Here is a 14312-nt window from a genome sequence, read left to right on the forward strand (position 1 = left end):
TGAGATAGACAGGAATGTTAAATAGCAAGCCAGACTGTTGAGATAAACAAGGACTAGTTAAAATAGCAAAGACAGTCTGTCTTGAGATAACAAGGACTGTTAAAATAGCAAAGACAGTCTGTCTTGAGATAGACAAGGAATGTTAAAATAGCAAGCCAGACTGTCTTGAGACAGGCAAGGACTGTTAAAAGAAACAAGACAAATCGTAAGAAAGACTGTTAAAAGAAACAACCAGTCGTAAGAAAGACTGTTAAAAGAAACAAGACAATCGTAAGAAAGACTGTTAAAAGAAACAAGACAATCGTAAGAAAGACTGTTAAAAGAAACAAGACAAATCGTAAGAAAGACAAGGATTGTTAAAAGAAACAACCAGTCGTAAGAAAGACTGTTAAAAGAAACATCCAGTCGTAAGAAAGACTGTTAAAAGAAACAAGACAATCGTAAGAAAGATAAGGACTGTTAAAAGAAACAAGACAATCGTAAGAAAGATAAGGACTGTTAAAAGAAACAAGACAATCGTAAGAAAGATAAGGACTGTTAAAAGAAACAAGACAAATCGTAATAAAGAGAAGGACTGTTAAAAGAAACAACCAGTCGTAAGAAACTGTTAAAAGAAACATCCAGTCGTAAGAAAGACTGTTAAAAGAAACAAGACAATCGTAAGAAAGACAAGGACTGTTAAAATAAACAAGACAATCGTAAGAGAGACGAGGACTGTTAAAAGAAACAAGACAATCGTAAGAAAGACAAGGACTGTTAAAAGAAACAACCAGTCGTAAGAAAGACTGTTAAAAGAAACAAGCCAATCGTAAGAAAGACTGTTAAAAGAAACAAGCCAGTCGTAAGAAAGACTGTTAAAAGAAACAAGACAATCATGAGATAGACAAGGTCAGTTAGAACCAAAAAATCAATCGTAATACAGACAGGAACTATTATAAACGGCTGTGACTGAGACAATGTCTTTGTGACGTGAGAAGATGGTCATGATAGGCAAAGACAGTAAGAAAAGAAAACCGAGCTGAGAACTAAGTGTTCCATTGATTCGTGAATGAACTCTCATTTTCTTCGTTAAACGAAAAATACGGGTAAGGCTTTTCATCAACGTCTGTTCGTGTAGAATGTTTAACACAACGTGTTAGCATCAGTCTCTGTTTCCCAAGTGTGATGTAGCACAAACTAACTTTTTCTTTGATCTAATACGCTGCTGAGAATCATCTTGATTTTGAATGTTCATTTTAAAAAGTAAGCGATTATTATAATATTGATTATTTTGTGTACACGGGTATGAGGAGACTGAATATTTTGTGCGATTAGTTATAGTGTGCAGACGATTATAATGAGATTGAATATTTTTTATGCACAGGTATGATGATATTGAGTATAGTAAGTACCCGGTTATAGTGAGATTGAGTATTGTGAGTACACAGTTATGAGGAAATTGAGTATTGTGAGTACACAGTTACGAGGAGATCTAGTATTATGAGTACACAGTTATGAGGAGATTTAGTATTATGAGTATTATGAGTTATGATGTATATGCATCGTAACGAGACTTAGTATTGTGCGTACACGATTATGAGGAGATTGGGTATTGTGTTGTATGGTTATGGTGAAGTTTTCCACTCAGTGTAATGGAGTCTTGTGAACTTAATTTTGTTTAGCCACGCATACACTAAAAACAGAAACACCTTTCTTCTCTATCTGAAATACTAAAAACTTCTTATTTTTCTGCGTGTTATTGTGTAGCTTTACCCAAAGAACAATACCGGTAAGTACAGGACGAAAAAGTATTATATGAAAGGAAAGAAAAAAAAAACGTGAAAGACAAATGTAACTTTCAGTTGCATTTCTAACAAATAAACCTTTGTTAAACAAGATCTTAATGCACAAAATAACACATTTTCTTTCTAAAAAGATTCTACACGCGGGGGTACGAAAATGGTGGTAGCAGTCTCTCCCCTGGAACAGTATGAATACATGTTTGTTTGTTTGCTGTAGAGTATATGAAATATTTCCGTCCTGGAACTACAAATATGCGCCTAAGCTTACAAAACGAGCTGCACAAATAGGACAAACGTGCCTCTGTGGATTTAAAAATCCACGCAAAAAACAACCTTATCCCCTTTTTTTAGATATTTATTTAAGGCACTAGCTCAACCTAATTCAAAATGTATCATAACGGCTATGAGGGATCCCACACCATGAAAAAACAGTTTCTACTATTTACAGCTTACTGATTTCATTTCCCTTTCACTGAATGCTACACCAGGTAGAAATATCGTTTCTCTACCACTTACAGATGATGTACTGATTTCACTTTCCTATGGTTCCCCATAAATGTACATACCGTATTCACCCGATTATAGGACGATCTCGAATACACGGCGACCTCTCATTTTCAGAAACCATAGGAAATAACAAATTAAGTGTCATAACGTCCCTTTTTATGTCCCCAAAATCAATACTATAACTGAACAGCCTGGAGGTGGATTAGTTGCAAGGGTAAGCGATGACCTTGAGCGAATATCTGGAGCGCATGTGTAGACGGATACTATCTGGACATTCAGGAATGCGACAGGCTAGAGTAGCAGGAAGGGGCCTGTGGTCAGCTGCGATTATAAAGCGACTACGAATGTTAAAGCCTAATTATTCATAAAAAAAAATCGCCTTATAATCAGACCAATACGGTATATAGATTAACTCACTTCTTCCTAACTACCATGCCTGTATAAAACAAGTGTTTCACCAAAACACAGAAAAATCTCCTTTCCCTCCCACCTTATGTTTCTTTCTTCTTCTTCTTCTTCTTTTTTTTTTTACAAAAGAGATTTGATAAACTAACTTTGTTTCCATGACATCACAGAAACAAAAACGAGACATTTCTGAACTTAGCAGTAAGAAGAGGTTAATTCTGTTTTGTTTTTTTAACTGTAGATTAAAGATCTACTTACGTTAAAATCCACCTGTTGCGGCATCCGTACTCCTGGTCTGGGCCCACCTGGATACCGTGGTGACATAAACGCCTGGAAACAATAATAAAGAAACTAAACAACAATGCTATATATCTAACTACAAAGATACTCTTAACGTATTTAACAAATAATGATTTTGACAATCATATAAGAAACAAATACTGGAATTAATCACGCAAAAGAACAATAATGTAAGAAACAGTGTAAGTAACTCAACATTTCGGACAATGAAAATGTTATAAGATACAGACTCCCTCCTAATCAGTGACGTTTCTGTTAAACTAAATAAGAGAACATAAACATATAACAATAATAAAACACATGTTAAAAGAAATGCATTCTGCCCTCTTTCATATGCTTTTGTTGTTGTTGTCATCGTGTGTGTGTATGGGGTGGGGTGGGGTGGCTGTCCTGTTGGATATTTGGGAGAACAGACCACAATGCATGCATAAAATACATTTATTGCAGCTAAACACTATCGTTATCATAATGTTCAGCTATAAGAATTAAGGAATTTTCTTACCATTGGCTAGGAGGAGGATCCCCCTTTACCCCCCCCCCGGATTATCTAACGGTTTGATTTCTAGATAATAACTTTAGTGTGAAAATTGCACCATTTCAGAGAAACCTCTACAAAAATCTTGGAGAATACAATCAGACCATATTTAACAACACTGTTCTTTCGGTACTTGAATACTTCGCGCCACATCAGTTACCAAATAGGATACCCCCTCCCACTTTAGTAAGATTCTATAAGAAAACCCCTGGAATAAAGAATATTTAATTGTTTTTTAAAAAAAAACAGATATTCTTTTGAACACAAGCTTTTCTCGTCAACAAAATTATCACTTACATTCGGGTTTAACATTTCAGCAACTCCACACTCGAAAAGCAATCGTCTTTTAAAATAACAAATTCCGCCAGGGAATTTTTTACTCTAGGTTTTCTTTTTGTAGTATTTAGGACACTATAAAGATTTGTTAATTACAGGTTAAAATAATACTAATGTTTTAACAGTTCGAACAGTTTCAAACGTAAAGGTGACTGTCATTCTATCGGTGTCGAATGAGAAGTTTGTCACCAATTAACGCACAGACGAACAAAGAGCGAGTTAGAGAGAAAGTGGTTTGGTTTGTTGTGAATGTCGCGCAAAGCTGCTCGAGGACAATCTTAGCTGTCCGTCCCTAATTTATAAATGATAAACTGGGGGGGGGGGAGCATGTAGTGAACACCACCTACCACCAACTTTTGGACTACTTTAATCGAATAGTGAGGTTGGTTGATCGTCAAATTTAACGTCTCCACAGCTAAAAGGACGAGCATGTTGATGAAGTTCGAGCCCGCGACCAGCAGATTGCGAGTTCTAACAATATATTCCTTGCTCTGGAATCTTCAGTAATGTGAACTACATTGCAGAGATACTGTCAAGATGCACGGTCGTCAGATAGAGCATGATCGGACTTGGCTACATGGACTGTAACGATGTAGTGATGTTCCAAAATAGTTTTAGTATAACGTACTCAAACCTTTGTAGAAACAACGACCATCAGTTTGTTCTGTTTTGAATTTTGCGCATAGCTACACGATGGTTATCTGCGTTAGCCGTTCCTAAGTTAGCAGTGAAAGAGTAGAAGGGAAGGCAACTATTCATCATCACCCACTGCCAACTCTTGGGCTACTCTTTTACCAACGAATAGTGGTATTGACAGTCACATAATAATGCCCCCATGGCTGAAAGGGACTGGGATTCGAACCCGCGAACCTTAGCTTGCGAGTCAAGCGCCCTAACCACCTGGCCATACCGGCCGTGACCATCAGACTAAACACGGTCGACGATGACGAAATGAGTTCCAAGGGCAATGGAGTCACTAAGAAATCGTTCTTTTCAAACCTTCCTGCTCTCTCTCCCAGGAACCTAGTTATTGCTTTTGAACAGAAACGTATTACGATTAAACTAATAAGAGTAACAATTAGGTGGATACCATAAGATGTAATTAAAGTGAAACAAAGCGAAAGATATTTAATTTGAAATTGAAATAATAACGTAACAGGAATGTAGCAAAACAGAAAGAAAAAAGGTTATAATAGCTGTAACGGAAAAAAAATCTAGTCAACGTTTTGACCATTCGACCTTCATGATGGTCGTTTGGACAAACCTCGCTGACTACTTGTTTTTCTTCCTTACACTGTATTTAACCATTCCTTTATACTTCGAGATCTTATCAAAATCTAGCTGCATCTGTTCGTCTATCAGTAGTAGACAAACATATTGTGTTTTAACGTTTAAACGCTCATCTTTTTTTTTTTTGGTGAAATAGAAATATGGACTTTTACAAAGGTATCATTGAACACAACAACTCTTCTAATGCAGAAGCTGACCACAATAATATTAAAGCATGTGTTCACAACATGGGAATTACAAGTTACATCTTGGCGGAATCAAGTTTCATATTAGAAATAGACTTGTTTTTATCTTCAACTGTTTTAAAGGAATTTTCGGTTACTTCAAAATAAGTACATTTGTTTTATAGGTTGATTTCAGCTCATCAATTTCACTCTCTTGCCATCGAGACCTCAGATCAAAGCCCACGTATTCCATATGGCTACCCTGATATCTACTCTCACGCCCTCTACCATTAGGCTTCTGGGAAACGTACATCACACGTGCGCCTGTGGGCTGAGAAGAAAATGACACAATCAGATGTCAGTTACTACTGTATCTGATGGGGAGGGGGGGAGTGACAAAGGCTCGTTATGCCACGCCTTGCAACCACACATTTCAAATCTACTGAAGAACTACAACAAAGCTGTTTTTATCTTTACGTATAATAAAGATACAAAGAATGTTACATACTCCAAACAACAAATATTTCTTAAATATTACAATTTTACTTTGTATCTCAGTCATACATCACCTAATAACAAACATAAAAAACAGTAACTTCAAAATTTAGAATTGATACGTGGACATAATGTTTTTGGACAAGCCGTGTTTTATTTTGGTACCTCGATCTGTGATAGAATTGATACGCGGGAACGTGAACACAATGTTTTTACACAAGCCGTGTTATGAGCATAAAACATTACAGCTTTATCTTATTTAACATTCAAAATACGTACAGTTGTGAGGAATCAAAATACCAGTTTCATATATATGATATTTTAATTCAGAAATGTTCTATCTTAGTATTCAAAAATGTGAAAATAAGGGGTAGGGGTAACTAGTCCAAACTTCGAATAATTGAGGATTCGATAGCTTTGTACTAGTTTTGTAATTTGACCAGAACTTAACCTATCAACATATCTCTTACACACGCACAAACATCCATGTACAAAACAAAACTGTTAGAAACTGACGAATTAGTATTTTTTTTCTCATTTCCATGGTAACCAGTGTTGGTTCAACTTGTTCCTAAATAGGGTAACAGAGAGTCCATAGGGCAATATATATATATATATATAGTTCCTTACAAAACCGTAAATTACATTTAAATATGTAGTTGAGTTAAAAATGTATTTCTATTTTAGTGACATACCATTCCACGCTGAATAATCGATAAAAAACACGTTCAGTTTAAAAAGGAACATTCCTGGCACTCCAGTGGAAACCTCTTTACATCTAGCATAAGCTATACATTCAAACGTTGCATACTTTATTAAATAATTTAGTTTCAAAGGAACAATTTATCCTTTCGCACTCGAACTGTGGCATGCTGGGTAATTTAACTGCTGAAGGCAATAGAGAAAGTATTAAACTTTTGTTCCAATAAACTTGAGAAATGACGAATATTTTGATTAACAAAAATGCAAACAGCTTCAACTACAGCCAAGTGCGTAATTACATTTATTGTTCAGATTCACTTTTTTCTAGACAAAAAAGAAATAAAAACACAACGCAAGAAAACAATTACGAGTCACTTCTTGCACACTGATTTAATGATTTCACTCGTAACTAATACGTTACACTATTTTATATAACTCTGTTACTGAAAACATACTTGTCCTCGTATCTACCGCAACACTTAAAAAATCGTGTTTACTCTCCGTTAATTCTCTAGCACATAAATATGGACATGTGTACGAGTGGTCAGAAACCTTCAGTTACAGTAGCTGTCCCTAATTCTGAAATACTGACCATAGGGGTGGCAGCCAGACAGCAGCACTCGTCGCCATGGAGGTTTTGGCTAGCTCTAGATCGAATAACATGATTGACAGTCACTCTTAGTTAGTTTTCTCACCAGCATGACCATTTCCACAGTTGAAAGTGGAGAACGTTTTCATCGGCAAAATTCGAATCCCAGACCCACGAACCGTAGCCCGGCATGTTAACCACTGGGCCACACCCGACCCGCATAATATAAAGTGGAAAAACACACAAATATCAGAATTTAAACAACCTCTTTACGGTTGTAGAACCGCTCTACACTTTCTATCGAAGGAGTTGGTTAGAGTTGGTAACTTGAGTTCTCCGTTTCTCTATCGGATCTTACAAGAAAGACAAAAACAAAGAAACAGCGCAAGAAAAGCGTCTACAAAGAGGACAATGGAACCAAGGAAGAAGAACAAACACACTAAAACCTTATGTGGTAAGGAAGTATACGAAAACCAAGCTTTCAGGGGAGGAGAAATAGCCGTCTTCAATCTTGGGAACCAGACCTCCTGAGAAGTTCCTCACCACTATTGATGGTTTGCCTATCTCTTCAGAATAACGCATGCAATCAGTAGCCCGAAATAAGTGTTAAAAATTAAGTTTTTCAATTTCAACACAACGGAAACTCAACACGTGAGTTACTTTTCTCACCAGCTTTATCATTTTTTTTTACGTTTTCTTCAACTATTTTCATCGGTTATTCTAAAGAAATTATTATTATTATTTTCTACAGCAACGTTAATGAGTTAGTTGAATTTCTGATTTTACTTGTTTCTTCCTTTATTTTTAAATAAGGGAATGGACAACAATAACATACATAGTGTGTTAACTAAAAAATGGTATATGAATGTAGTGAACCTTCCGATGGGTTTATTTGTTGAATTTCGTACAAAGCTATAAGGAAGGCAGCTAATCAACACCAATAATAACCGCCAACTGTTGGGCTACTCTAATAAGACCAAATAGTGTGATTTGGTCTTCACTCTTATAACGCACCTACGGTACTAGAGTGCGATGTTTCTGGGTATTGCCAAGGTCTAACAGACAGACACACTAAACACTGGGCAGCGCTCAGCCACGTCTGATGAGATCGGGAAAAATAGCCAATTGGAAGAGTAGTCGTTTTTGTGAGTTGGAAATAGTTATTTATCTTTTACAAGAATCACACAGTATAAAAAGAGAAAAGCAGACTTTACTAGACATCACAAAATTGCATCAAAGTTTAGTCATTAAATGTTTTATTTAGATGGTTAGGCAGTTCGAACTTAAGGAAAGCGATTCAGTGGTACTATTAAATTTTCTATTGCAATAATTACGCTCTGCCCACCACGAATATCGAAACCCTGTTTGTAGCGGTGTGAGCCCTGAGACTTACCGCTGAGTAATTGGGGGGCGATTTAAAAAACAAGAGATACAGATCAGCCATATTTGGATGGTTGACCGCGAGATTTTGTAAAATACCAAGAACTAACTCACCCACCTTTAAATAGATGTGTCTGCAGACTTACAACGCTAGAAACCGGGTTTCGATATCCATGGTGGGCAGAGCACAGATAGCCCATTGTGTAGCTTTGTGCTTAACTTCAAACACACAAACAAAATAGATGTGATATTAATTTCTGGAACGCCACTTTTTCCACTCTTCCATAATTTATTTAAATTATATGTTTATTCAACATATTTATTTAATTTTTGGATAAAATTACATGTAGGTGTTCTAGATGTTGTTATGAAATTCTTGTTATTCGGGTGTCTAGAGATGTAGAAACATGTATTAATCATTATACTTAAGTTAAAGTTACACACAGCAAAATACTGTGTTTAGGGTGATACGGGGGAAGGGGGCTGCCAGTTCTTATTTTAGGAAAAAGATTCAGTGGCGTCTATTTATTTATTATACCCTTTTTTTTAACCAAGTCCACTTTCAAGCTTTATCTCCAATACTGTGTGAAGGTGGGAAATTCATCTTTGGTAGCTCATGCAATTTTCAGTTTTTGTTAAAGTGGATATGCATTTTTGTAGTACTCGTCGAGATTTTTGTAGAATACAGGGCGGGTCAACCGGGGAGGGCAATTTCCCATTAGAGAGAGAACGAGAAAGACCTGCCCCCCAGCAGATATTAATACTAGTCGTTGAAGATTTTTAAATTCTTCCTACATTGTGACTCACACTGACATGGAAATGTTAACTTTGTTTGTTTGTTTGTTTTTCGACTAGCGGAGTAATCACACTATGGAACTTGAACCCAAAAAAGTATCTCCAATTTTGTTTTTCTACCATCATGCCCCAAGTTGAACAAAAAACGCGGCCTGGCCAACTAATGAATGAATATTTGCTGTAAAATTCTTATCAATGCTATAAAGTATAGCTACCAGATTGGCTGACAATTTTGATTTATTTATTTCAAGTCGTATGTTGAATCCTTTTTTGGCCGCACCTTTTTTCACAACTAAGGTGTTTTTAATTCGATATTAATCACAAGGATAATATGTTATCAAGGTATACACTCATTTAATTATATTACTAAGGTGTTTTCAATTAGATATTAATCACAAGGATAATATATTATCAAGGTATACACTCATTTAATTATATTACCAAGGTGTTTTCAATTCGATTTTAATCACAAGGATAATATATTATCAAGGTATACACTCATTTCATTATATTACTAAGGTGTTTTCAATTAGATATTAATCACAAGGATAATATATTATCAAGGTATACACTCATTTAATTATATTAAAATTATCATATTTCTGTGATGAACCGCGAAATACTTGCGAATATACATACAATACACCTAGTGTAGTAAGAAGAAGATTATGTCAAAGGTTACTTGACCACAAGCACAGCCTCCACCCACATTAGCGTGATGGACTGACTATACAGTACAGTTTCGAAAGTACAAAATTCCCCTGTCCAGCTACACCTTCTTAACTTGGCCAAACCAACTACCGAATGGTCACATTCACAATATGCCTGAGATAAAGGGTATTTTTGGTCTACAAATAACTTTGTTTGTTCGTTCTTGTTAAGCACAAAGCTACACAATGGGCTAACTTGTGCTGTGCCCACCACGGGTATCGAAACCCGGTTTTTAGATTTATAAGTCTTCAGAGTTACCGCTGAGCCGATGAGGGACTTGGGCTTCTATATATAAGACGATCTTAAACAAACGATCAAACAATATATATATACACGAACACACAATATCTTTATTATTTGCACGTTCAGCATGGTTGTTGTAAATCCCGCGAACACAGACGTGGATAGAAGATGCTGACAGATACAAAATCTGCGAAATCCGAGATTTTCTGCCTCTAGAATTATCGGAAGGGTATAAAGTAGCTCGAGAAAAAAAAAAGCTACTGCACGTGTATTAAAAATAAATAGAATGCATCGTCAATTTCTCATTAGAATGAGTGAATGACGTTATTATAATGATAGTGCCCCCCCCCCGACGGACAGTTAACCTAACGAGAGAGGGGGTGGGGTTAATGTTTATGATTCACTATAAAACGTCAACATTCTAATTAAATCTGGTAGCTGGAGAGAATCGGAAAGTTAAGATAGAGAGACTAAGGTTAAAAACCAGACGGTCATGCAAGGTGGTAACAAAATGCTTATTTTGTCACTGATTTCGATTTACTTCCATCATACCTTGCCTCCACTGATCAAAGCAGACCCAAACTGCCACATTAATTGTAGAACACTTCCAGGGAAGAGAGAGGGGGAGATAACTGAACTTCACTTTCGGAAGGCGTAATTCTGACGAGCTTGATTTGCTTCCAACTCTGGCCCTCCCATTCGCTTCTGACGTCTATGCTTATTAAAACAGTGTTTGTTATCCCAACTTTTATTTTGGTTAAAACAGAAACAACAAGAAAAGCTCATACACATGTGATTACCATTACTTCAAACTAATTTATTTCACGTGATAATTAATATCATCGTGAACAAACAAAATATAAACCCACGTTTTTTTCCACTTCTCATGAAAATTTCAAGAACTATGGCAGTATTATAAGATATACAACCAGTTCTGTAACAGTCTTTAACCGTCCGTGTATGATAGCTGACATAACGCCCGTGTGCCTTGACTTCACGAAAATTCCTGTATCGATCGACAAGGGTTTATTAAGCAAAACGCTGCACAAGGGGATACGCCCCCCAGTGGCACAGCGGTATGTCTGCGGACTTACAACGCTAGAAACCGGGTTTCGATACCCGTGGTTGGCAGAGCACAAATAGCCCTTGTGTAGCTTTGTGCATAATTAAAAACAAACAAACAAACAAGGGGATATCTATGCTATGCATTCCGCATGGATCGAGCTTCGAATTTTAGTATTACAAGTCCTCAAGCTTACTGGGGAGAGGAGGTACTAGACAATGGTGAAAATATTTGTGTTGGGAATGTACAAGTAAATGAAATCAGTGTTTCCGACGACAAATCTTAACATAATAAATCAGAACACCATTAATTTATATATTAACTTCCCACTAGCTTGTGATATAATTAAGAATGAGTTGACTATGAGAAGCCTGTGGTGTACCTGATAATTGTTTTGTGTGTGTGTGTGAAAATTAAAGCTATGCTGTACTTGATAATTGTGAAAACAGTTTCCAAAAGCTTTTTCTTAGGCTTGGTGTACAGAGTTTAAGTAATATCCTTGCATCAGTTGTATATGATACAATAACAGTAGGTCAAAGTTGAAGAGTACAAATGAACTATTCGACTTTCCAGAAACGAGAAAAGTCCAATAATACATGGCACACAAAAATTTGGGGTTTATAAAATTATGTTTATCACACAGCCTTCACTGTAGGTTAATGCCGTAGTTTGCGCTCAAGTGGTTTCAGTATATATTAGAAATGAAGAGAAACTTAAAACGTTTCTCCAATATATGCTACCTCTTGTTCATACATCTTACAGGTGCTTCACTAGTTTCGTTTTCTTTGAATTATCTATTGATCAAAGTTACTAGGATCATTTATAAAAATATTTCATCTTCCTCCTTTACGGTGTATCTGTTAACTCTTCCCACTATGTGCACCTAAAATCTCTGGTCTAATGTTTACTTTTATAAATAAATTCCAACTCTTATTTACTCTCAACATACACGCAGAAACTAAAGTGCGCGAAATTAACTTTGCAACACAAGGTTGTATCACTATACTCCTTGAATCGAAGAAACTATGCTAACAAAAAGAAAACAGCGAAGGTAGAAAATTGTGAAGTAAACGTGTGTATCTAAGTTTTATGTAAAATCCACGGTAAGTTCACAAATATGTCACTAGGGTTCACAGGAACTGGAGCACGTGTTCACAAGAATATCACTGGTACAATAACAAATCTGTAAGGGTTGATGATAATTTCTTTATGAAGCCCTGATAATGTTACAATAAATTGTGAAAGTTTTTATCTTTCAAAATAATGAAAATTATCGACACTTCGTTTATTATCTTGCCTCAGATTTATTGTTACTATTTTGTTACAAATACACATTTAAACCTCTTAAGCGAGTTGTTTTACGTTTCATCTTTAATTCACATATAATTTCTTTTACACAAATCTTCTCGTGCATATTTTGCAAAGACCAACATAAACTTTGGAATAAATGGACTTTTGACCAACGTAAACTTTGGAATCAACGGACTAACGACCAACGTAAATCTTGGAATAAACGGACTACTGACCAACGTAAACCTTGGAATAGACGGATTAACGATCAACGTAAACTTTGGAATAAAAGTACTAATGACCAACGTAAATCTTGGAATAAACGAACTAATGACCAACGTAAACCTAGGAATAAACGAACTAATGACAAACGTAAACCTAGGAATAAACGAACTAATGACAAACGTAAATCTTGGAATAAACGAACTAATGACCAACGTAAACCTAGGAATAAACGGTTTGTTTGTTTGTTTTTTTTGGAATTTCGCGCAAAGCTACACGAGGGCTATCTGCGCTAGCCGTCCCTAATTTAGCAGTGTAAGACTACAGGGAAGGCAGCTAGTCATCACCACCCACCGCCAACTCTTGGGCTACTCTTTTACCAACGAATAGTGGGATTGACCGCCACATTATAACGCCCCCACGGCTGAAAGGGCGAGCATGTTTGGTGTAACGGGGATTCGAACCCGCGACCCTCAGATTGCGAGTTGAGCGCCTTAACCACCTGGCCATGCCGAGCCACACAGGAATAAACGGACTAACGACAAACGTAAATCTTGGAATAAAAGGACTAATGACAAACGTAAATCTTGGAATAAACGAACTCATGACCAACGTAAACCTAGGAATAAACGGACTAACGACCAACGTAAATCTTGGAATAAAAGGACTAATGACAAACGTAAATCTTGGAATAAACGAACTAATGACCAACGTAAACCTAGGAATAAACGGACTAACGACCAACGTAAATCTTGGAATAAAAGGACTAATGACAAATGTAAATCTTGGAATAAACTTAGGAATAGACGGACTAATGACCAATGTAAACCTTGAAATAAACGAACTAATGACTTACTAAGGGTTATGTAACATTCATGTAACAGAGGTTAAATCACTGTTCTGGATTTTTAACCCTCTATTGAACATTGTAACGAACAAATTTATCCTTGTTGTTTAATATACACATAATTGCTTCAATTCCGTAGTTGAATGCTCTTACTTCCAGGTGACAGCCCAAATAATCCATGAAATTATTTCTATTGGCTCTCCAATTGACCAATACTACTTCTAACCTATTTATAACTTAACAAAACGTATTCTGCAAAAACTTTTTGTGACAATATAAGTCCCATTTAAGTAAGAAGTTCAAAGAAAAGATTGTTTTCCACATCGTATTTTCATAATGTGTGCAATAGAGTTAAATAGGTTAACATTAAAAGACTAAAGCTATAATAATTTTAAATAATATTCCCAGTATAATACAGTAGAGGGTTAAATAAGTTAACATTAAAAGACTAAAGCTATAATAATTTTACATAATATTCCAAGTATAATACAGTAGAGGGTTAAATAAGTTAACATTAAAAGACTAAAGCTATAATAATTTTACATAAACTGTATTATACTAGGAATAAAAGGGTTAAATAAGTTAACATCAAAAGGCTAAAGCTATAATAATTTTACATAATATTCCTAGTATAATACAGTAGAGGGTTAAATAAGT

The 14312-nt window shown here is 35.9% G+C and overlaps 1 protein-coding gene across 6 annotated transcripts in view; it reads right to left on the minus strand.

The window, feature by feature from the left end:
- The window catches only part of LOC106461170 (single-stranded DNA-binding protein 3-like), a 226729-nt gene that overhangs the window by 56956 nt on the left and 155461 nt on the right, over nt 1-14312 (minus strand). For all 6 annotated transcript variants that reach the window (XM_022388031.1, XM_022388035.1, XM_022388034.1 and 3 more), the window contains exon 8: nt 2952-3023. In XM_022388031.1, the coding sequence (XP_022243739.1) occupies nt 2952-3023 (72 nt within the window). The remainder of the gene's footprint in view (nt 1-2951; nt 3024-14312) is intronic.

Source organism: Limulus polyphemus, unplaced genomic scaffold (genome assembly GCF_000517525.1).
Source record: "Limulus polyphemus unplaced genomic scaffold, Limulus_polyphemus-2.1.2 Scaffold908, whole genome shotgun sequence".
Taxonomy (NCBI): Eukaryota; Metazoa; Arthropoda; class Merostomata; order Xiphosura; family Limulidae; genus Limulus; species Limulus polyphemus.